General features: G+C 31.1%; 1 protein-coding gene across 1 annotated transcript in view; it reads right to left on the bottom strand.

Annotated features, from left to right (window-relative positions):
• The window catches only part of LOC129222552 (cell adhesion molecule Dscam2-like), a 182,457-nt gene that overhangs the window by 58,124 nt on the left and 102,886 nt on the right, over positions 1–21,447 (bottom strand). The window contains 2 exon segments of the mRNA XM_054857065.1: positions 3,240–3,404; positions 12,692–13,102. Coding sequence (XP_054713040.1) covers positions 3,240–3,404; positions 12,692–13,102 — 576 coding nt within the window.

Genomic DNA, 21,447 nt, shown 5'->3' with positions numbered 1-21,447 from the left:
AACTGCAAATAAATTAAAAGGAAGAAAAATCGTAATTCAATATAGTACGGTTTAAATATTGAGCATTTCTTTAAATTCAAAAACGAATTGTATTATCTTATTGTATCTATTGTTGTATCTATTTTGAAATCACTTAAAACTAAGAAAAATAGAGAAAATACTGATGCAATATTTTTTTTAAAAAATAGAGTAGGTGCACAATATTTTTTTTCAAAACTCTATCTTCTAAGTTCCGTTATGAATAAATACTATTTGGATTTGCTTTTCATTGTATACAGAAACCTGTTTTTATGCGGTGTATAGGGACCGCATAAAAAATCGCGTGAAAAAATAGTTCGAAACTTCACGAGTAGCTATAAAAAGTTGTTTTCGCAACACAGTTATTTTTTTTTATGCTGTGGAAAGGGACCGCATAAAAAAAAAGTCTTACGTAGAAAATAACCCGAAAAGCAATGCAATTTAAACGCAATCAAAATAAGCCAAGTGATGATAATTTTTGCCAAATAGTCGGACGAATTTTCCCGAATCATTAAATTTTTGGGAGGTCACAGTGACTTCCCGTCGGAATGCCCCTGTCGTCACTTGAAGATGCTACCTTGCACTCGTTTTATAAATAATTTCGCTAATAGAGTCCAATGTGATTGAAATTTCTGTATACCGCAAAAAAAAAATGAATTTTGAAATTTTGAATTCAAATTATGTTTTTCGCAATCACGAACTGAGACAGGACCCTACTCATTGGAGTTATTGTTTCTAGAAACGGCTCCTGTCACCCCCAAGCCTGCCTCTCCTCCTGGGCGGTTACGTGTGCATAGTTGTGTGTGTGCGTAGACCTGTGTGTATGCACGAAGGCGTGTGTGAGTGTATGTGTGTGAACGTGCGTGTGTGTAGGACATGGACGCCTCCAACCAGGAGAAGCAGATAGCTCAAAACCGGAGCAGCCGCGCCGCGGTGCCAGCAGAGGACGGTGGGCGGTGGTGCTGCAGAGGTTTCTGCTTCAAGTTGAAAAAGGCACGGACACCAAAAACGGTCAAATGAGAACAATAAGCAATCGTGATTGCTCAAAAAAAGAGAAAAAAAAGACCGCACAAAAACAGTTTTGGGTGTATTGTAAGGTTTTTTTTTTCGTAGCAGTATATTATTACAAGGTTTGAACACTCCACATAAGAATCATAAATATAAAAATATAAATGTATGAATACTATATTATAAACTCATTTTATTGTATTTTAAATCTTAATTACGTCTGTGGAGGTAAGTTTTAGTAATAAACTTCGGTGCTGCGAATCTCAGGCAAGTGCGGCGCTTCCTAATAATTTTCTAAATATTTTAGGGAGTAATATCCCCCCCCCCTTGTCGCAAACTTTTATGATCTTGAGCTTTTCATTTTTGCATTTCTCTAGCCCCGGGGAAAAAATCTTTGGGGAAAGAATAAAATTTGTTCTAAATTTTGGTGGTGGTCTGCCTAAGAAAAGCTAGCTACCTTTTGTGCACCTAATTTTTTTCTAATATTTCATCAGTATTTTCTCTATTTTTTTTTATTTAGAAGATTTTAAAATAGTTTCTAAGTACAGTTATGTGTAATTAGTACAAATATATGAGGTAATACAATTTGTTTTTGAATATAAAGAAATGGTAAACATTTCGACCGTACTATATTTAATTATGTTTTTTCCCTATTAATTTATTATGAAGAAAATTATTCTGAAGAATAAAAGTTAATATCGGTAACTTTTAACTTAATTTTTCATTCTTTCTTTTCGAGGTATTAAAATTAAAAAAAAAAGTTCCTTACTTAAAAAAAAAAAAGTGGATGGTGGAGAAAAAAAGGTGGCCATATTTGGATTTAGCAGCTCATTTTACATAGGAATCGGCAGGAATACTGTCAGCATTGTTTCCCCTCCCAATGTAATTAATCTATTCATAAATGAAAAAGTTAACACTTATTTTCAGAAATCCTTATTTTTGAGCAATATGTGGAATACTTAAATGTTACATAACAGACAATAGCATGGATAAGAGCTTTTCTTTTTTTTAAATATAAACTGTTTGTATCAGTCGCATGATTTTTTTTTCTAAAAATATACTTAATTTATATATATATATATATATATATATATATATATATATATATATATATATATATATATATATATATATATATATATATATATATATATATATATATATATATATATATATATATATATATATATATATATATATATATATATATATATATGGAGGATAATAATAGGCCTCGTGCATCATATCAAAATATTTTTTTAATTTAAAAAAAAAAACTTTTGGAACCATGTGGATATGTAGGGGTAGCTTTTTATCAACTGAAGCATTTGAATTGTCAAATAAAGTGTTTTTTTTTTTTTTGATACACCCTTATCTGCGGTGCAAATGGCTGGAGTTGAAGATATTACATTGATAGGTGGCCATTGCTTGCATTTAATTCTTTTTTGATCCCTTTCGAGGCGAAATATTAATAATTTGAATGTATTAATATATTTAAATTCATATGTGATAAATTTTTGAGAACTTTGTTAATATACGTTTTCTCGTAGATTGTTTTTTTTTTCTCTCACTTCTCCCACATTCACTGTATATTACTTTAACTTTAATAAATTTTAGAGAATTAATATTTTCCGTTGTGCAAATGGTGATCACATGCATGTTTCCAAGGTGGTCACTCTAAGCAAAAAAAAAAAAAAAGATAAACTAACACAGAAGTGTAATTTTCGCTACTGCACTGTATCATATTATTGCAGTGCTTTATCCTTAAAAAAAATGCTATTATTTTTTAGGGAAAAAAAGAACGTTGAAACAAATAGGAAAAAAAGTGAGACTTTTTCCAACGCAATATCCTTGTAACTCATTAAGCAATAAATGCATTTAGCCAATTCTGTATTTCACGTTATTTTAATTTAACGTTTTTTATGACTATTCTTATATATTTCAATAATGTAAGACACAAAGGTGAATTGACAGGACACTTAGAGTTGTTCTAGTTTCAAAATACACTTGTTGAATTATCCCAGCTATTAAAACAATTAATTATTTTCCACTGTGCTCCTAATAATTCTTCTGGAGTAGTTTTAATCCAAATTTTTGTACATAGTAAAAAAAAATCATTAGAATGTAATCAAAACATGCATATATTTTAACGAAATAGTTCATTGATTATTTAAGAAAAAGTCAGAAGTAAAATAGATTAAAAAAATACATACTTCTAATAACAAAGCGGAATGATCGTGATACTGGATTGCCTCCTTGTTCGGAACTGACTTCGCAAGAATAAATGCCGTCATCAACACCTGGCTGCATTTCGGTAATAATTAGCGTACCGTTAGGAAAAACAGTTTGTCGTTGGTTTGCAGGAAGTATACGATCACCTAAAGTTAAAATGAAATAAACAAAGTGATTTTTAAATACTTATATTGGATTGCCTAGCTTGATTCAAGTTCATTACTATACCCTTTTTACGGACCATGAAAAACTGAAGAAAAAATAAAGTTTTTTGCGAACTTTTGCAGTTCAGCGAAGTAATGCACAAAAACGGAGTTGAATTTAGAAAATAAGTGCATATAATCTGAAATGAAAACAAATAAATATAAACGCGAGAAGTATATACATTGATTTTTTATTGTTCTAGAAAACAAAGGATACATAGTTATAGGCAATATTTTTCAATAAATTATTTGCACTGAATCCATCAACGAAACTAATTAATTAATTAAATAGATATTTTTATTGACCATTATTTGACATTAAGGTTGTTTCCTTCAGTCAAAAGTACAACTTTTAGGCAATTGATAGAATAAGCAAAAAAAAAAAAAAAAAAAAGCAAGGAGCCAGAGTTTTTTTTAAATTTTCCCCAACAGTTATTTTTCAATTAATATTTTTTTAATGTGCGGTTTTGGAAGTAAGGCGTGGCTTTTATGACGTCACAAGTGATACACTATGGCGCGCTACTCCATTGCCGCATTAAATGTTTACGCTTTTCAGTCAACCGCGTAGCTAGATTATGATAATTTGAGTTCTACGTCAGTGGCATCAGTGAATGACATTTCATCACTTGTGACGTCATGTGCAGAAGCGTAAAAAATGAATTTCACTCTGCGCAACGATTAAAATAATTGTTACAAAATATTGAACTTCGTCAAATTGTTTGAAAAATGGTTGAATCCCATGTTTTCAAGCAGGCTCAGTCAGGAAAAAATACTTTTAAAATTCGCGAAAGCAACCCCATTGTGACTATTTTAAGTGCTTTTTGTGTAGTAAAAATATACAAGCTGAAAATAATTGCATTTTGTCTTCAGCTGTTCCCAAGACTAACACGGAAGCTGGTTAATTTAATTTTAAAAGCATTTTCAATAACATTTTCTAGCTTGATCTATACGGATAAGTATACGGTGAAATAAGGACAAGTATATTTTTATGCCAAAACATGAAAGGAGTGATGTATATGCCGAAAATCACTTATGTGTCACTAATGGGGAAAAGAAAACATTTCAAAAATATTAGATAACATCTTCAAATAAATAAATAAACAAGAAAAACATGTTACTCAGTTCGAAAGTTTTTAAACGTTGAAATCTGCATTGATTATTAATTATTTATTTATTACGCTCCGTATTCATCAGGAGTCATGAAGTTTTTTCGGTTTTTGTTATGCGGGACATTTATGACAAGTTCGTAATGCTTATCTCTAAGCTGACAATAATTTGACATCACCTACATGTCGTGCATGCACGTTGTCAGGCCCCGAGAACGCTGGAATTAATAGACGTGTCAAATTTTTGAGATGGAAGAAGCCAAGCGTGTAAGCGATCCCTTGGAGCATGAAGCATCACTTAGGCACATGATGATGAGCAAATTCAATTTGGGGCTAAAGCGTAATTAGGAACAGCAATGTCTCTTAAATATGGAACATGTTTGTACTAATGGAAGAGTTGAAAAAAAAGGGAGATGCGGATTAAAAATATTTATTAAATAAATCAATTATGTATATTTTGCTATCTCATTCATTCAACAAACTTTTACATATTGTGATGAAAATTATAAACATCATCAAAAATTGTTATGATCAGAGAAGTTAAAGTTTTTTTTTTTTTTGCATCAATTAAATAGCAAAGTCAACAATATTTATGTGTGTGTGTGTGTCGAAGGGGGATAATAGTAATAAGAATTATTATTATGATTTTTTTTACTATTACTATGTTTTTTTTACAACAGTTAAAAAATCGGGTAAATATTCAGGCTTTGTTTAGGTATTTAACACTATATCTAAATAAAATTAATGCTTTTCAAATTATTGTGTAGAAATAACAAGCAGGAAATGTCTTTTAGATAATTTTTTCCTTAGTGCTTTATTATACTTTTAAAATTAGCTTACAGGGACTTTATTGCAAAAAGGTATAATTTAATTTAAAATGTTATAGTTTAGAAAACAAACAAACGTTGGAGGAAAATTCACGGAGATATGATGCCACACAGTTAAACTCATTTGAACATAATCGTGTACTATTTTTTTTTTCTTCTCACAAACTGACTTTGATTTAACTTTTTTTTTAAGAAACAGCTCGTATGTTACTTTTTGTAAATGATGCTCTTTATTAACTCTGTTTTAATCAAATTTTCAGCAACGGAGATAAAAAAGATAATTTTTTCTAATTTTTCTTTCTTTTTCAGTTTTTCATTCGTAAGCAGCTTTAAAATACACACACATTATTATTTTTTCACGCATGCGATGAAGTATACATTCCTAGAGCTGGATAATACCTCTGTTCCTTTTTTGAGCGGCTGGTTAAATGACTTTGCCAATGTTAATGAAGATAGATGTTAAAAAAAAAAAAAAAAAACACCACAAAAGCAAAATGAAATGAAATAATGTAAAGAGGGGTCTCAAGACGCACATAATTCTCATCGCAATAATTATACATGAATTTTATACTTCATTTGACTTAGAAAAAAATAGACAGAATAGCTCCTTGTTAATGCTGTTAAAAATGCTTTGCAGTGAATGAGTACGCATGTTTTAAGTTTATGTGTAAGAATATGCATTATGTTGCAACACATTAAAAGTAAAATTAAAAAAAAAAACGCAAACATTTGAAACACACTGTTATAGAACAGCAATCAGAAATGGCATGAATCGACAAAATTCAATAATTACGACAAAATATAGCAATTAAGATCGTGTTTTCATTATTAAAACATAGTAGGAAAAAATTAAACGTTCGTTTTGAATGATTTTAACGTGATTCATATAGGCAAGTCACATCACCTTGAACTTTAATTCATTGTTATCTTGAAAAACGTTACTTTAGGAAAATAATTCGAACAAGGTTCCGTATATACAAGTTGTTGGTAGCCGCAGTTGGCTGAAGATTCTCAAAGTTCGCTGAACACCAAGATCGACTCAGAGGCGAGGGGAATGCAAGCCCAATTAAGAAATACACGATTGAATTGTCACTGCGTCTTGTTGGAATTAAAGGTTAAGTCGTATAAAAACAGGTTTTTATGATGATTAAACACTTGTTTTAAAATTGGTAAAACGTTATTGCAACTCACTTCAATATAGTAATTTCGAACAGTAATAGTTTTTTTATTTAATTTTAACGAATTATATTGTTTCAATGCCATGACAGAGTTATTTTTTTTAAACTAAGCGCACAATTAATGATATTTTTTTTTTGCAACATGAGCTAACTTTTTTTATGCCTTTTGAATAAAATTTCAAATTCCGCCTGATGCAATCGTCCAAAAGATCATCGGTCAACGGGTTTTAGTGCTTAATTTTCATAAACTTCATTTCTTCATTCCTTCTCTTTTAAAGCATTTTTTTGTTAGCAAAATGGTGCTGCTCTTTGCGTACGAACGACTAAAGCAGTTCACGCCCTTGATCCCGTGCTGATTTGAAAGTCAAAAAAAAAAAAAAAAGCATTGTAATGATTTCAATTTCGGTTCTTGTTTCACCACGATAAACCTTTTTTTTTTCTTCAGTATTTCTGCTTTTTTGTACCGGAGCAAGAAACAGAGGTTAGAAATGAACTATGCGAGGCTTTTCATTTTTTAAAAATCGTTGTAAAGGTTTTGTCCTTTCTTCTAAGCTGGGTTATTCTTTCAACAACTTCTTTGTATTCAGTGCAAAAGTCTCGCGAGTGTTAAATTTTCTAAGTTTTCTTGTTCTTTAAGAGTTGAATCAGATGTCAAAGTGTTTCTTATAAAATCGACGTTATGCCATGAATAACTTTAATTCAGAAATTATCACCAAAATGTCTGTATTTCTGCCTTACATGTACAAGTTTATTTCGTTAAGTTTTCTTTAAGAATTTTTTACTGATAATTTTGTCTCTTATATGCCTTGTTATTACTTTAAACTTCAAACCGGTGGTTTATTCCACAGATTTTTAATCTTGTACACTAAAAACATAAATAAAAAATGGAATAAAATTTTTTAAAATAATCACATTGTAGCTGCGAGTGATCGAAAATGGAGTCACGATCATCGGATTGCACACCACTATGAACTCCTAATATAGTGTTTGTTAACATTGAAACTTCTAAGTGTTTATCCACTAAACGTTTTTCGAGATTTTCTCCTTGATAGAACTCGTGACATTAACCGTACGAGGGTTGTCGTTTAATTTTTTACAAACGACCATTAGGAGACGCTAAAGATTTTTTTCTTCAAAATATTCGTTCAATTCCCGTTTTTTTTTTCTTTATCTTGGGATACGTTGAATCGGAACAGTGATAGTTAAAATGAATAAAGTAAGTGGTAAAATGGAAATAAATCGAGAAGGTTTTCGTTGGAAGATTTTTTATAATTAAAAAAAGAGCTAACTCTACAGGAATGCTTCGAATCGCTTCGTGCATTCGTACACGATGTATCGAATAATGTAAATGAAATCATGATGCACCATCTGAAATTGTAATGATGTACCATCTGGAAAGACTATTTACAATGAGTTTGCAGAATTTCGCCGTGGTTGTGAATCCGTCAGTGACGAATCTCGCGAAGGACGACCAAAATCGGTAAATCGGTAGTGAATACAAAGAACATCAATGCTGTGTACCAGATGGTTAATGAAGATAGGTATGTGACTTATCGTAAGACAGAAGCATCTCGTGGCATATCAAAGACTGCAATACAATCGACTATGCACGAACATATATCTGTGAAAAAGATGTTTGTCCCAGATGGATAGTACCGTACAAGTTGTCACAGACCCAAAAAGAAGCTCGTGCAAATTGGTGTAAAGAAATGCGACAAAAATTATATAATTGGAAATTGCAAAATCTATATACAACATCATTACAGGTGACGAAGCTAGAATATATTCGTACGACCCGGAAGCTAAACCACAATCCACTGTTTGGGTGTTTCCAAATGAAGCCAATCTAACGAAAATTGTACGTTCACGAAGCACTTCCAAAAAGATGATTGCCTGTTTCTTCGGCCTTACAAGACTCATTGCAACCATTCCTTTAGAGGATCAGAGAACTATTAATACTAAATGGTGTACAGAAATTTCTTTGCCAAAAGCCATCAAAGAAATCAGAATGAGCAACAAAAATCGCCCTATCATTCTTCATCAAGACGACGCCAGTTCAACACAGCATTTGAAACAAAAGATTATTTGAAGGCTTAAAGTGCCGAAATAATTTCGCATTGCCCATATTCACCTGATTTATAGCCTAAAGACTTTTTCTTGTTCCCCTATATCAAACAACAAATGCTCGGGCAGCGATTTTCATCACCGCAAGAAGATGTTGATTCCTTTCAGAATCATGTTTTTGAAATATCAACTTGAAATTGGGCAAAATTTTTTTAATACTTGGTTCCAACGTATGAAAAAGTGCATAAATCTCTCTTAAAGGTGAATACTTCGAAACGCAATAAAACACCTTGTTTCCGAAATTTTGCTTTCCTTCTTACTTTTTGTAAAAACTTAAAAGGCAGCCTACGTATTATACTAAAATAGTTAAGGTACTGAAAAAAGCAATATATGAAAAAATCTTTGAAGACTTAAAAGCATGTACTAAGTTTGGCTGAATTATTTTAAAGGTCTCCCACAAAAATGACGCTGTCAACATTCCAATGTTTTCAATTAGAAATTTAACATAATGTGAAAATTAAGAAAATTATCTAAATATACTAACACTAGCAAAAATACCCGGCGTTGCCTGGGTCAGTAATAATTATTAGAAAAAATCGTTACTTGCTTTTGTTTTTTGTTTTAAGTAAAAAAATTTAAAACACATCTTTTTGACGTGATTAAAAATCGTGTTTCTTCCTTACCCATAAAACTAAAATAGCAATAAGTATAAAGAACAAAGTAGTATTGATTTAGAAACGAAAGCACTATATTTAAGCATATACAAATTTAAAAAACATGAAATTAATCTTCTCATGTTTAAAAAGATTAATCTGTTGATACTTTTTTTTTAACATGGAGTCTAAAACCTTCTCTGTATGGCTAATTAAGTACGAAGTGATTAAAAAAAAGTAGCTGCGCTCGTAATCCCCTTATACTTGCTTTAGTTATTTCGGGAAATTTCAATCATTGTGGCTCTTGGTGCGATTTTACCGAATTTGCGATAGTCGTTTCGAGGTACCTTCGATGATGCTCCCCCATTCTTTGCTTACTTTGTAAAACGATATGATATTAATTTTCGTTACAGAGATATCGTCGCCAGATGCTGAGATATTTTTGGTCACCATAAAATGGCGCTAAACAGTTTCATCCGAAATGTTACCAAAATAAGTAATAAAATTTGGTGATTGTTTGAAATTGTGCAAAAAGGAAAATTAATGGAAGTTTTTGTGCTGTTATAAACAATAAATTAAATAAAGTACGGATTTGCCTAATTTAGTTGCTGGATTATTTAACACAGTAAAAAAAGTCTTTTAAAAATTCTTTGATTGGCGATATTTTGTTTACATGGTGAAAGCTGAGAAACATTATGACGTAGTCTTCGGCTTCGAAAACAGCAACGTTGAAAAAACTGCCAAATGCATCAGCTACGGAAATCTTTCTGCAAAAATTTTGGCGATCTGCTGGTTGTTTGGATAATGAGTAAGTGTTCAATTAGCATAAATAATAATAAAAACCATTAATTACATTAAAGTTCCGTTTAAATGGAAAATCATCAGCCAAATCATGTATTATTTGCCAATCTTGTGCAAAAATCTTACTTCAAGATTTGACTTGAGAAAAGCCTTGAACAATCACGAAAAGCAAAGAAAGTCAACAATACAACAATTGTCGCTATCGACAGGGAGTTGAGATGATACACTAAATACTGTATTGAGTTGAGGAAAGCCTTCGAACATGGATCTAAAAAGCTCATAACTCGTTTTTTATTCTACTTAGAAATTTCGAACAGTTGCCATCTTCAGCAGAAAAATCAGAGCTTTCGATGGACATATAATGTAAATATGTGCACGTATTTTTTCATCCCAATATTAGAGAATTTATGCAAAAATTGTGTTTTATTGCCCCCCTAAGGGGGTTTTGCCCCCCATAACGGGACGAAAACTACCCTATGTGTTATTCTGATGCATAAGCTATATTATTGTAAAGTTTCATCAAAATCCGTTCAGTAGTTTTTGCGTGAAAGAGTAACAAACATCCATACATCCATCCATACATCCATACAGACAAACTTTCGCATATATAATATTAGTAAGATATATATTCCCAAATCTACTGTATCCCCCTTTATCTTTTCAGTCATTTAGATTTATTTCATCAGGATGAGCCACAACAAACTAATATTGTTTAAACAGCAATATTAAAAACGTTGTGCAGCATCGTACATAAAATAATACACGCTAAAAGGGGGTGGCATGTTGCGTAACACATGGACAATTTGCTTGCTACAAAATATAGAACTTGATTTTTACTATATTTTGACACTTAGTTGCTTAACTTACACAAAAGTATGTTAAAGTAAATAAACAAATTACCAGCTTTTGTAGCCGTCAAAGTGACACTATTTCAAGGTGTTAACCAGAATCATATATGTTAGTTATTATTTTATTTATGTTATTTTATTCAGGACCTTTACGGATGGAGCTAAGAAGTGCTTTGCTCTACAATTTCCACCAATTTGTTGATAGACATACCCCTTTTTTAAAATAATTTATTGGCAAGTGATAACCACCGCTAAAATTTATCACTAACCACAAGTTTAATGGCTAATAATGAAATAAAACAAAATAAGTTAACCACACATTTTGAATAAACAGAAGAAAGCAACGTAGTAGCAACACATAAAACATGAAAAATATCACAACCAAGTTTAGAGGAATATTTTTCTAAAAGTCAATTAGCACAAGTGTTTCTAGCGAAACAAAAAAAAAAAAAAAAAAAAAAAAAAAAAACTGTCATTTCCAAAAGACAGTTTTAAAGCCGTAATATTTTTTAATCTGTCGGAAACATCCCAAGTTAAACAAGACGCTTATCCTACAAGCATTGTTTCAAAAAACGAAAATATTCACGGGAAGAGAGAAAGGGGAAATGTTGAGAGAGTGTTATGACACCACGGGTGTGATAATGATGTCACAGAACAAAGGAGATTGCTCCCTGCAGAGATCCGGAATTTTAATGACACCCCATTTTCGGAGTTTCCTAAAGTCAAATTAAAAATCTGAAGCTTTCGAAGAACTTTTTGCAGATACTTAACAGCATGTCTGCAGTTGTAGCAAAACTTTTCATTCTCTGTGAAAATATTTTTAAGGAAAAAACAATTTCTTTAAGAGATGAGATACGAAAAAAATAGAAACATTTCTCGAAACTATTTTCTTCCCTCTTTTTACTGCTTGTTTATTCCTTATGCAGATACATTGTTATAATATATATATATATATATATATATATATATATATATATATATATATATATATATATATATATATATATATATATATATATATATATATATATATATATATATATATATATATATATATATATATATATATATATATATATATATATATATATATATATATATATATATATATATATATATATATATATATATATCACTTGGTATTTATATTTTTATATTTAATTTTTTGGATACTTTTTTTGTGTGTGTGTTCGTTGAAAGAAGTATACCAGACGTATTTGATGTCTTTTCGTTATGTCATCTTTTCCTGTATTTCACAAATAAACATTGTTACTAAAACGGAGAACATAAACAAAGAAGAAAATATTATTCAGCATGTATGTGTTCATATTACACTTATCACTCATGTAGAAAAAAAGATTGAAGTATAAAGCCTCCTGTTTGATTACCCTCTTCTCTTGTTGTTCACGTTTCTTGCCTTTATCGGTGCCAATTTCGTATATTGAGCTATGTAATAGTAATTCTAAAAAAAAAAACCAAACATTCGCCTGACAAACGTTTTTCCTCTTTCCTATAAAGAACTGATTATGTGACTTCCGTTGTTCTGGTTCTGAAGTATAAAATTATAACAGTGGTATTTTGTAGGAAGTCATATAGGCTGATTAATTTTAAGAGACACAAATGCCAACACCTTTTGAAAATAATAACTTCAAACTAAATATCTCACTTTCTTTCAGCGTTTTATGAGAAATATAGTAATGTCTTTCGAAAAACTAGAGACAGCAAACATTTTCAGACGTAGAAAAATACTTACTCTTCTTCCACAAAACTTTATCATAAGGATATCCTCCAAACGGGCAGGAAACTGTAAACGTCTCACCAGAAATAGCTGTCAGGTTATCAGCTGCTCTGATGAATAATGGCCCAAAGACATTCAGTCTGTTAGAGTAAATAACCATTCCGGCCTCGTTAGATGCCTCGCAGGAATAAACACCACTATCCGTGACATCCACTGAGGTGAAATTGACGGAGCTGACTGTGTCGCCATTGCTCGTTTGGTATGAGCTTATGAAGACGCCATGTCTCGTTGATAACGGCCAGATTCTGTCCAAACTCCAACGAATTATTGGATCGGGATGACCAGCCGCTGTGCAGGTGAGGGAGATATATCTCCCTGATCTGACAATTTTGCTTGGAAATACGGATTTTAGGGTGGGATGTAAATCTAAAAGATAATGTAAAAAAAAAAAAAAAATGGAAATACAGATTTGAAGTTGGGATGTAAATCTAAAAGATAATGTAAAAAATCTCTATATACATGATTTATTTCAATAATAAAAAAACAATAATGCTGCTGTTTGAAATAACTTTATTTCAGCTGCTATGTCCCATAGTGTGACATCATCAATTAATTATTTCGCAATTTCATAATCAAACTTTATTGCAGAAAACTCCAGTTTATTTTTTATTGTTATTACTGTTTTTTTTTTTTTTTTTTTTGTTTTGAAACACAGATAACTTTGCTGTTTGATACTCTCTAGGGCTCACTCCTTAGATCAAAATATAGGGGAATGTGGGGCAAAGTTAAATAGCTGCTAAGGTGACTGAACTTTTCCAAAATGAACAAATTAGAACTTTGTATTAAAAATTAATTAGTATAAAGAAAGAACAATGTATTTCGTAATAAAACACCATTTGAAACATTATTTTTAATTTGTGGCAGTAAATTTGCATCTTCAAAAAGAAAAAAAAAAGTGGAAACTTTTCACTTTTTTTTTATGGGGAAAAGTGAAAAATAAAATAATTCTCAAATAAAATATTTTCTATTTGATTGTTGAAAATGTTTTTGATCCAGTGAATCAGAAAATAAAAGGTTAAATGAATAAATAAAAAGATAATAAATATATAAATGTAATAAAAATGATAAAATGTAATAAAACTTTTCAAAGTTAATAAAAACGAAAAATTGAATAAATAAATTAATTAATAAATTAATTAATAAATATGAAGAAAAATGATTGAGTGAAAGAGAGAATGAATAAGAAAATAAACGAAGGAATGAATAAAAAAGTGAACTACACCATGAAGTTATGTAAATTAATTAATAAATAAATAATGAATACGGAAGTAATTTTGTAATTGAATGGGTGGGTAAACGAATTAAACTATTTCACTTCGCTTCATCCACTTTGCCCCGCATGCACTTGAGTAATAGTAAAAAATAGTTAAAATACTAATAAGCTTAATATTAAATAAATAAATACTATACCGAATCTTAGAAAGTTTTAATTAATACTTTAAATGTTAATAACAATAACTATAGCATTTTATAATATCAAAAATAATTTTTGACTTTCAGCAAAATATTACAGTACGTGTATCAAATTTTGTAAACTGCCTGTGTTATCATGTTTTTTAATCTTCGGCAGTAATTTTTTTCCTGACTGGAATAGAATTCATGAACTACTACATAATTAAAATATTACCAAATAAATGGCGTTAAAAACAGAGGAAATAGTTAACCATTTCTCTTTGCCCTACATTTCTCTACTTAATAAAAATAATTACACAATGTCGAAATTCAGCTTTGCATTCTTTAAAACTTCCATTCAAAAAATAACCTTAAGATCCTTTTGTCTATGTAAAATAAAATACATACTGAAAAGTCGTCTTTTAAACTGAATACTGCTCTCCAACTAAAACTTTCCTTATTCTCAAAAGCGGCACTCTATTCTCTCTTAGTTACATCGTCAAAAAAGATTTTTTTTTCATTTAAAAAGCATCAAAGAAAGTATTTTCTTGACAAGCTTTTTAGTAATTCCTTTGCATCTCGCATCAGGCTCCTTTGAAATCGAGAAATGACTTTTTTTCGAAAACTACCTTAGAGTAAAAATTTATGTGCGCGTTTCTCTTCATCCAAAACTAATTGTCCGTATTGGGAGTTTCGGAATTTCGTACAAGTGGTTAAAAACTATTTGTATTATTTTTATCAAGATACTTAATTGTGTTTCAGATCTTTTTGTTGCAATAAAGAAACCAGTAATTTTTATCTAATGCTTTCTCATTGTCTTCGCTCCTTGGCTCATTCAAAAAAGAAAAAAAAAACATTAAACATTGGAATTCTTGTCTGCAACCAATCATCGTTACTAAATGCATGTCCGTGTCCCCTAAAACACATTTCATTTTGACATTTTTCTGGCATCTTAGGTAATAGAATTTTTTTTGGTGCCTAAATGATAACTGTGAAAAGTTTAAGATAAACCGCATAGGTAAAATATGAATATTTCCTTATCACTGAAAAAAGACTTGCAACTATAAAAAAATAGAACACGATGCAGATGACAATTGTATTTTTGGAATTTACTGATCAAGTCGTGTTCTTTTCGAAACATTCCTTATCCCATTTCAAAAATAATATTTTTGTTACTTAGAGAACATTTAGTCTGCTCTTAAAGTCTTTTAGACGCTTACAATCATTTGTGAGAAAGTGTAATATATTTAAGGTGTAGTCGTATTTGCTATATGCACACCGCTTTGTCGCTTTAACATATTTGAGTGCAGACGCGTACTTGAAATTGGCTGAAGGGGTTTGACGATAATTTCAAGCGTCAATGTAGGTACCTCTGAGAGGCAAAACTACTACTGAAGCGCCTGTTGTTACCCTTGATTAAAGTTATACACGTTATCTAGCATAAACAAAATATTTATTCTACAGCATTAAGACATAAAAACATATACGATTAAGGTTTATGCATAATAGAAAACGCACAGAGGTTGGCATGCAACCTTCTGATCTGGAGTCAGAGATTGAACTGAATGGTAAAGGGTCCTTACCCTTGGGAAGGGCAAGCTTTGGACACTATCCATTGGCTAGTGTCCACGTGCACAGTGCGTGGTGTACATGTGGTGCACACGTGATGTGTGGGTGTTATACCATACATAGTTATTTTGCGAGGCAGACTAATCGTCATTACAGTCCTAACCCCTTTCGCAGCACTTTTCATGAGGATTTCTATTGCAATTACAACGTGCAGTGCCCTTTGTTGGCAATTTTTGTAACTAATTTCCAAGTTTCTGAACATGATTTTTATGGGTTTAACCATAGGCATACCGATCATTTTATTCCAATATCGGCTTTTGCTTTCAAGATATTTAATTTTGAAATTATTGAGTCATTTCCTGGACATCCTGTACTTGCCACGTGTTAGAAGCGCACTCTTTATCTCAGGGGCGGCATTTCACCATTTCATCTGGGGGGTCGAATTTCTTAAATATGTATAACCCCAAAGCCAAACCTAACACACATTAGCTAACAAGAAGTTGTCATAAAATCGGTTTAGTATGAATAAAATTAGTGTTTAGAAACAATTAAAATTTTGATTCATTGACTAAAAATTTATCATACAAAACATCTCGCTGCTAAAGATTTTATACCTTTTGGAAAAGTTATAATGCATGATTTTTCGAATTCGGAAGAGCAGGGAATCGTGTTACTAATACTATCAGTGCCCAATGTCCTGCTGTTTTGCCAGTTCAGCTACATAGAAAAGGTATTTTTTTCCCCTTTGTGCTTCGAAAATATTTCTCTAACCTCCTGAGACACAAAAAACATCTTTCTCTAATAGCTGAACCGATTGTAATAGTTAAAAAATAATTGAAGTAACACAAAGTTATGTATAAAAACACTTTTTATATCTTGCTCTTCATAATCACTCATGCTACTTCAAAAACTGTGAGGGGCTTAAACTTATCATCATTGAATAATCTAGTCTTGTCGGTGCTCGCGGCTTCAATGAGATATCATCTGCCTCCAGCTCTGTTATTCACTATTCCAGACTGATGAGCCCATAATAAGGACGAAACTGAAGTCTCTGGATGTGAAAATCATTCTGTCGGTATATTGCTTGTAATTGTTCTTTCCTCATGCTAAAAATTTTACTCACAGTTGAAACATTTTATTTTTCGTTTTCAAAATCCAATCCAAATAACCATAATCCCAGCCAACCATATAGAAAAATAATTATCATCAAATTTTGTGTTAATTTCATTCGAAACTGAATCTATTACTTCATACAAAATATTCAAAAATTAATGTTTGACTTCACATTATCATGTGGATTTTTGTCACTTTTTTTTTTCGCCTCTTTAAAATTGGCTAGGAGGAAGAACTTTTTTTTTTGTTTTGAAAAATTTCACGATTGATTGAAATGTACACACAGATCAATTGCAGATTGAACTGTGGTTTGAATAGTCGAGTAGCGGATTGAAGATATATTTTGATAAAGTAAAGCATTTTTCAAAAACCTTTTCTCGATGCAAACAAAATGGATAAAAATTCAAACGAAGTCATACATGTTAAAGGGCATGAGCTTTTTCACCATTGAAAGAATCGTTTTGCAATAATTCTTCCAGTCGTCAAATCACTGCTTTGAAGTTATAGAGAAATGGTTTTATCGTTTTAACTCTTGAAGATTATCTTGTGTCACTCCGCGATTGCATAATTATAGAGTCCCATAAAAGGTACTTGGTTAATATGTCTTTTTTTTTTTTTAATAATCACATGCATTTTGAAGAAGTTTTTATCAAAGCATTATAGTGTATTGAGCAGCTGAAACGTGTTTCTAGCAGAAGAAAGCAATGAATACTCATTAAATAAATATAAACTTAAAAAATGAGCGTAAAAGTGAATGTAAAATATCAAGGAATTTTCTTGTGAAAACCATGCTGCCATACCACTTTTCACGAGCCTCTCGTATTGCACATACCATCGTAACACTGGGCACACAAGTGTGAAATATTTAGCCTATATGAGGCAATGTCATCTTTAGTTAAAATTAACCGTGGTTTTCTATCAGTTTTTTATGTTCTGAAAAAGCCGAAAATACTTCATGAATTTCTAAGTCATCATCCAACTAACGAAAAACACTTCTTTTAGTCTGAGAATGTGTCGAGTCTCATCAAACAGTTGCTGAGAACCAGCGAGATTTCCTTTAGTGAACATTTATTTCCGACTTACATAAATTGAATTCATCCATTTTCTATCATTCTGCTCAAAAAATTTGGGGGTGCAACCGCCCCCTCTTGACCCCCCTATTTGCCGCCCCTGCTTTATCTGTATACTATCAGCTGACTATGTAAGTAGTGGTACTAAAAAAAAACATTTATAGTGTATTTGAATATAAACATATATGTTTACTCAAACCGATTTTTAAGCTGTGTGTAGGGACCGCATGAAAAAATAGCAATAACAAATCAGTCAAAACTTCTCGAGGAGCTGTAAAAAAAATTTTGTAACAAAACTACTAAAAGTACTAGTAAAAGTACAAAAAAAAAAAAAAAGTAAAAATAAAATAAATAAATAATAATAATAATAAATACGAAAAAAAACCCACCAAAAATCACACAAAAACAGATTTGAGTGTACCCTTAGTGTCGTTGTATACCACGATACTAATTTAGTTTTCTTTCTCTTACACAGCAACTTTTTTTTTTTTTTTTGGGGGGGGGGGTATGTAGTCATTACCTGATTTGCGCAACTTTGTTTTTCTTGTGCACTTCAGTTAATAAATGAGTTAAACATTAGGAACTAACTGCTTTTTTATTCTTAAAAAAAATAGTTAATTTTCATGTAAAGATAAAGTTATACAAAATACATTTTACCTTTGACAAAAAAAAATAATAATAATTTAATAGAAATAAGGTATCCAACCGACGAATTTAAAACTATATTTTAAATATTATATTTCAGGTTCTATCGACAAAATGTTGGTCAATTATGATAATCGAGTACCATTTTCTTCCTAAAAGAACATACTTGTTTTTTGGGGGGGGGGGGGAGTGATTGAGAGTGCTTAACATTACATCTTCTCCAACGATCTTTTTCTAACCATAAATACTCGTGTAGTTTCAATCACAAAATTACAAACCGAAATCATGATAGCTACAAAAATATAGTTGGTAACAGATGTAAACGACGGAAATAAATAATCTATTATGTTGTTATCGTACAATAGATTTAAAAATCATACTACCGTGATAAACACAAAAGTCGTATTTGCACTTTTTATCAAAATTGAGTTACGGTCACAGAGTGGTTCTTTATCACACATTTCTCCTGTTTTGTGGTTGTTTGTCAATGTGAAATGTCTATTAAAAAATCTTAAGAAGTGGTATTTAAATCAAATACATGGAGGCACACAACTTTAAATGGCAATTTCTTATCTTGAACTCGGCTGCAGATACGACTTTCGCACTTGGCACGGCAGTATAGCGATGTACGTTTTGTTGTTGAACCAGCATAACTTTTTTCTCTCACTGCTATTTAAATTTACATGTACAATTTTTAACCTTAGAGAAGTCGTGTTTCTTTTTGTTACTCTAGTGCTCGCGCTTCGGTCTTTTCCCCGCCGTAGCGATCCGTGAGACGAAAGCAGAAGAAAGGAAGTGCCGGGAAGAATGACACCTGACTAGGATGGCGCGCTATCGGTCAAAATGATCAACATACATTTCGAAAAGCTATGCAATCTTGAAATACCGAAGAAAATTTTCAGAACTAAGTGTGTGGGCTGGGGAGAGTCAGCTACACAGCTGGGCCCCATTATTAGAATAAGGGGTGGTGGAATAGAGCGAAATATCTGTCAACGGGCGGGGAATCGACCGAAGCGCGTTAGGGTTAAACTCTTATTAGTTTTAATTTTGTAGCAAGTCGTATGTGATACCAGCCCTCTGTTATATAATTCAGGATCCACTAAATCTGAATTTTATAAAACCAAATATGAACTTACATGGAGCCATTAATCGGATGTGACGTATATCCGTTTACTAAATATTTCTGAAATTGATCTCTTTAAAATATCCTAGTATCATGTAGGGATAACGATAAAAATCAAATATTGTAAAATTTTTTATACAAAATCATTTTCGAACCGTGCAGTTTTGGTATTTATGAATGTAAAGCATTTGAATTTTTTTTAACTTTTGCTTACAATGTTACATTTATTACTCGAAACGGGGAAATTTACTACGCCATCACAAGATTCATTGAAAACAGTTTTCTTTGCCTGAAATTAAGTTCAAAATTTAGGTGAGTTTATATTGTACATGAACATGTAAATAAAAATTTTATAGTGGCATAAAAATGGTAAATACTAACTCCAACTGGAGTTGGGTCGGGGGTGGAAAAGCTTTTATTAGGAACAATCTCGGAACAAAATAAAAATTTCAAAGAAAGAGCAGTAAAGGCAGGTAATGTTTTTGGAAACTACTTAACAGGTCACTGATTCAGAAAATTGAATTCCAAATCCAACTTCTTTTGTTGCTTGAAAAAAAATTTCTTTCTCAGATATCAGAAAAGAAAAGGCAACTTTGGGTTGCGAAAGAAGTAATAAAGCGATAAAATGAGAACAAATTTCTAGCTCATTATTATAGAAACCGCACAACTAAAAAAAAACGGCTTGCCCGTTTAAGACTGATTATAAAAGACTGAATAGTTTTTGTATTAAAGGAAATTTGTTTTTCTACTTTATTATTGAGATAAAGAAAGTCAGTTTGTGATCTAAAATTAGCATTAAAAAACTTCGAAAAGTGTATTTCCCCCCTCTAAGTCATTAAATAAAATTTATTATCCTGTAATTTTCCACTCAAAAGTTTATATAAATTCATAGGGAAATTCTTGTTTACTTTGAAGTAAAAATGCTTCAAGAGTCTTTGTTATTAAATATATGGTTGGGAAAGTGCTACTGTAATAAAAGTCTTAGCTGCTTGCTTCAAAAAGTCAATTTGAATCTTGTTGTTATTAACAAGGTTTTTTTTTATAAAATGATAAACATTTTTGAAATACTTTTTTATTGTTAAAAAAAAACTTTTTTTTTTTCAAAAAATACCGTTTCTCAGCATCCTAAAGTTTGATCCTGCAATTAAGATTAAACCTACCGTTTACATGTACATTACTGTATGTGACTATCTTGCACTGCTACAAAAAGACATTAAAAATTACTTTAGATTTAGATTTTTTTTTTTTTTTATAAGTCATTATCTTAAAAAGTTTTTTCACAACGTTAATACTCCTTTCGGAATTCCTAGAAGGTTTAAGCGACTTTCCACATAGCGCCAGAAACTAACACAGCCAGAATTTAATTTGTGAGATATGAAAGTTTGGCGAGAATAGTCCTTATTTGGATATAAATTGCCGAATTGGCATTTACAGTATATTGAAAAACCAAAGGTTCCATGGGGTTGAGATTCGAAAACAGCAACTAACTAATAGAACATAACTCCAACAAATGGAGTTATGTTCATTTATTTAAATCAATAATAAATTGAAGTGAAGTTTTTACAAACTTTTACGTAATCTTTTTCCATCCCCGTCTATCGATTTCTTACACTTGAACGATTGGAAAAAAATGAACTGCAGTGAAGGTGCAAAAACTTGTAAAATCCAAACTATTAGTTTTTTCGATTATCAATGACACAATTTAGCTTTAGGACGTTTAAGGTAAAACAAATAACGTATTAAAAAGTAGAGGGATCTAAAACATGAACCTTTTTTCCCCCTTCTTCTCATGTGCTACT

This window comes from Uloborus diversus, chromosome 5 (genome assembly GCF_026930045.1).
Source record: "Uloborus diversus isolate 005 chromosome 5, Udiv.v.3.1, whole genome shotgun sequence".
In the NCBI taxonomy this organism is placed as follows: Eukaryota; Metazoa; Arthropoda; class Arachnida; order Araneae; family Uloboridae; genus Uloborus; species Uloborus diversus.
The sequence above is the reverse complement of the archived record's forward strand: the minus strand, read 5'-3'. Positions and strand labels throughout refer to the sequence as shown.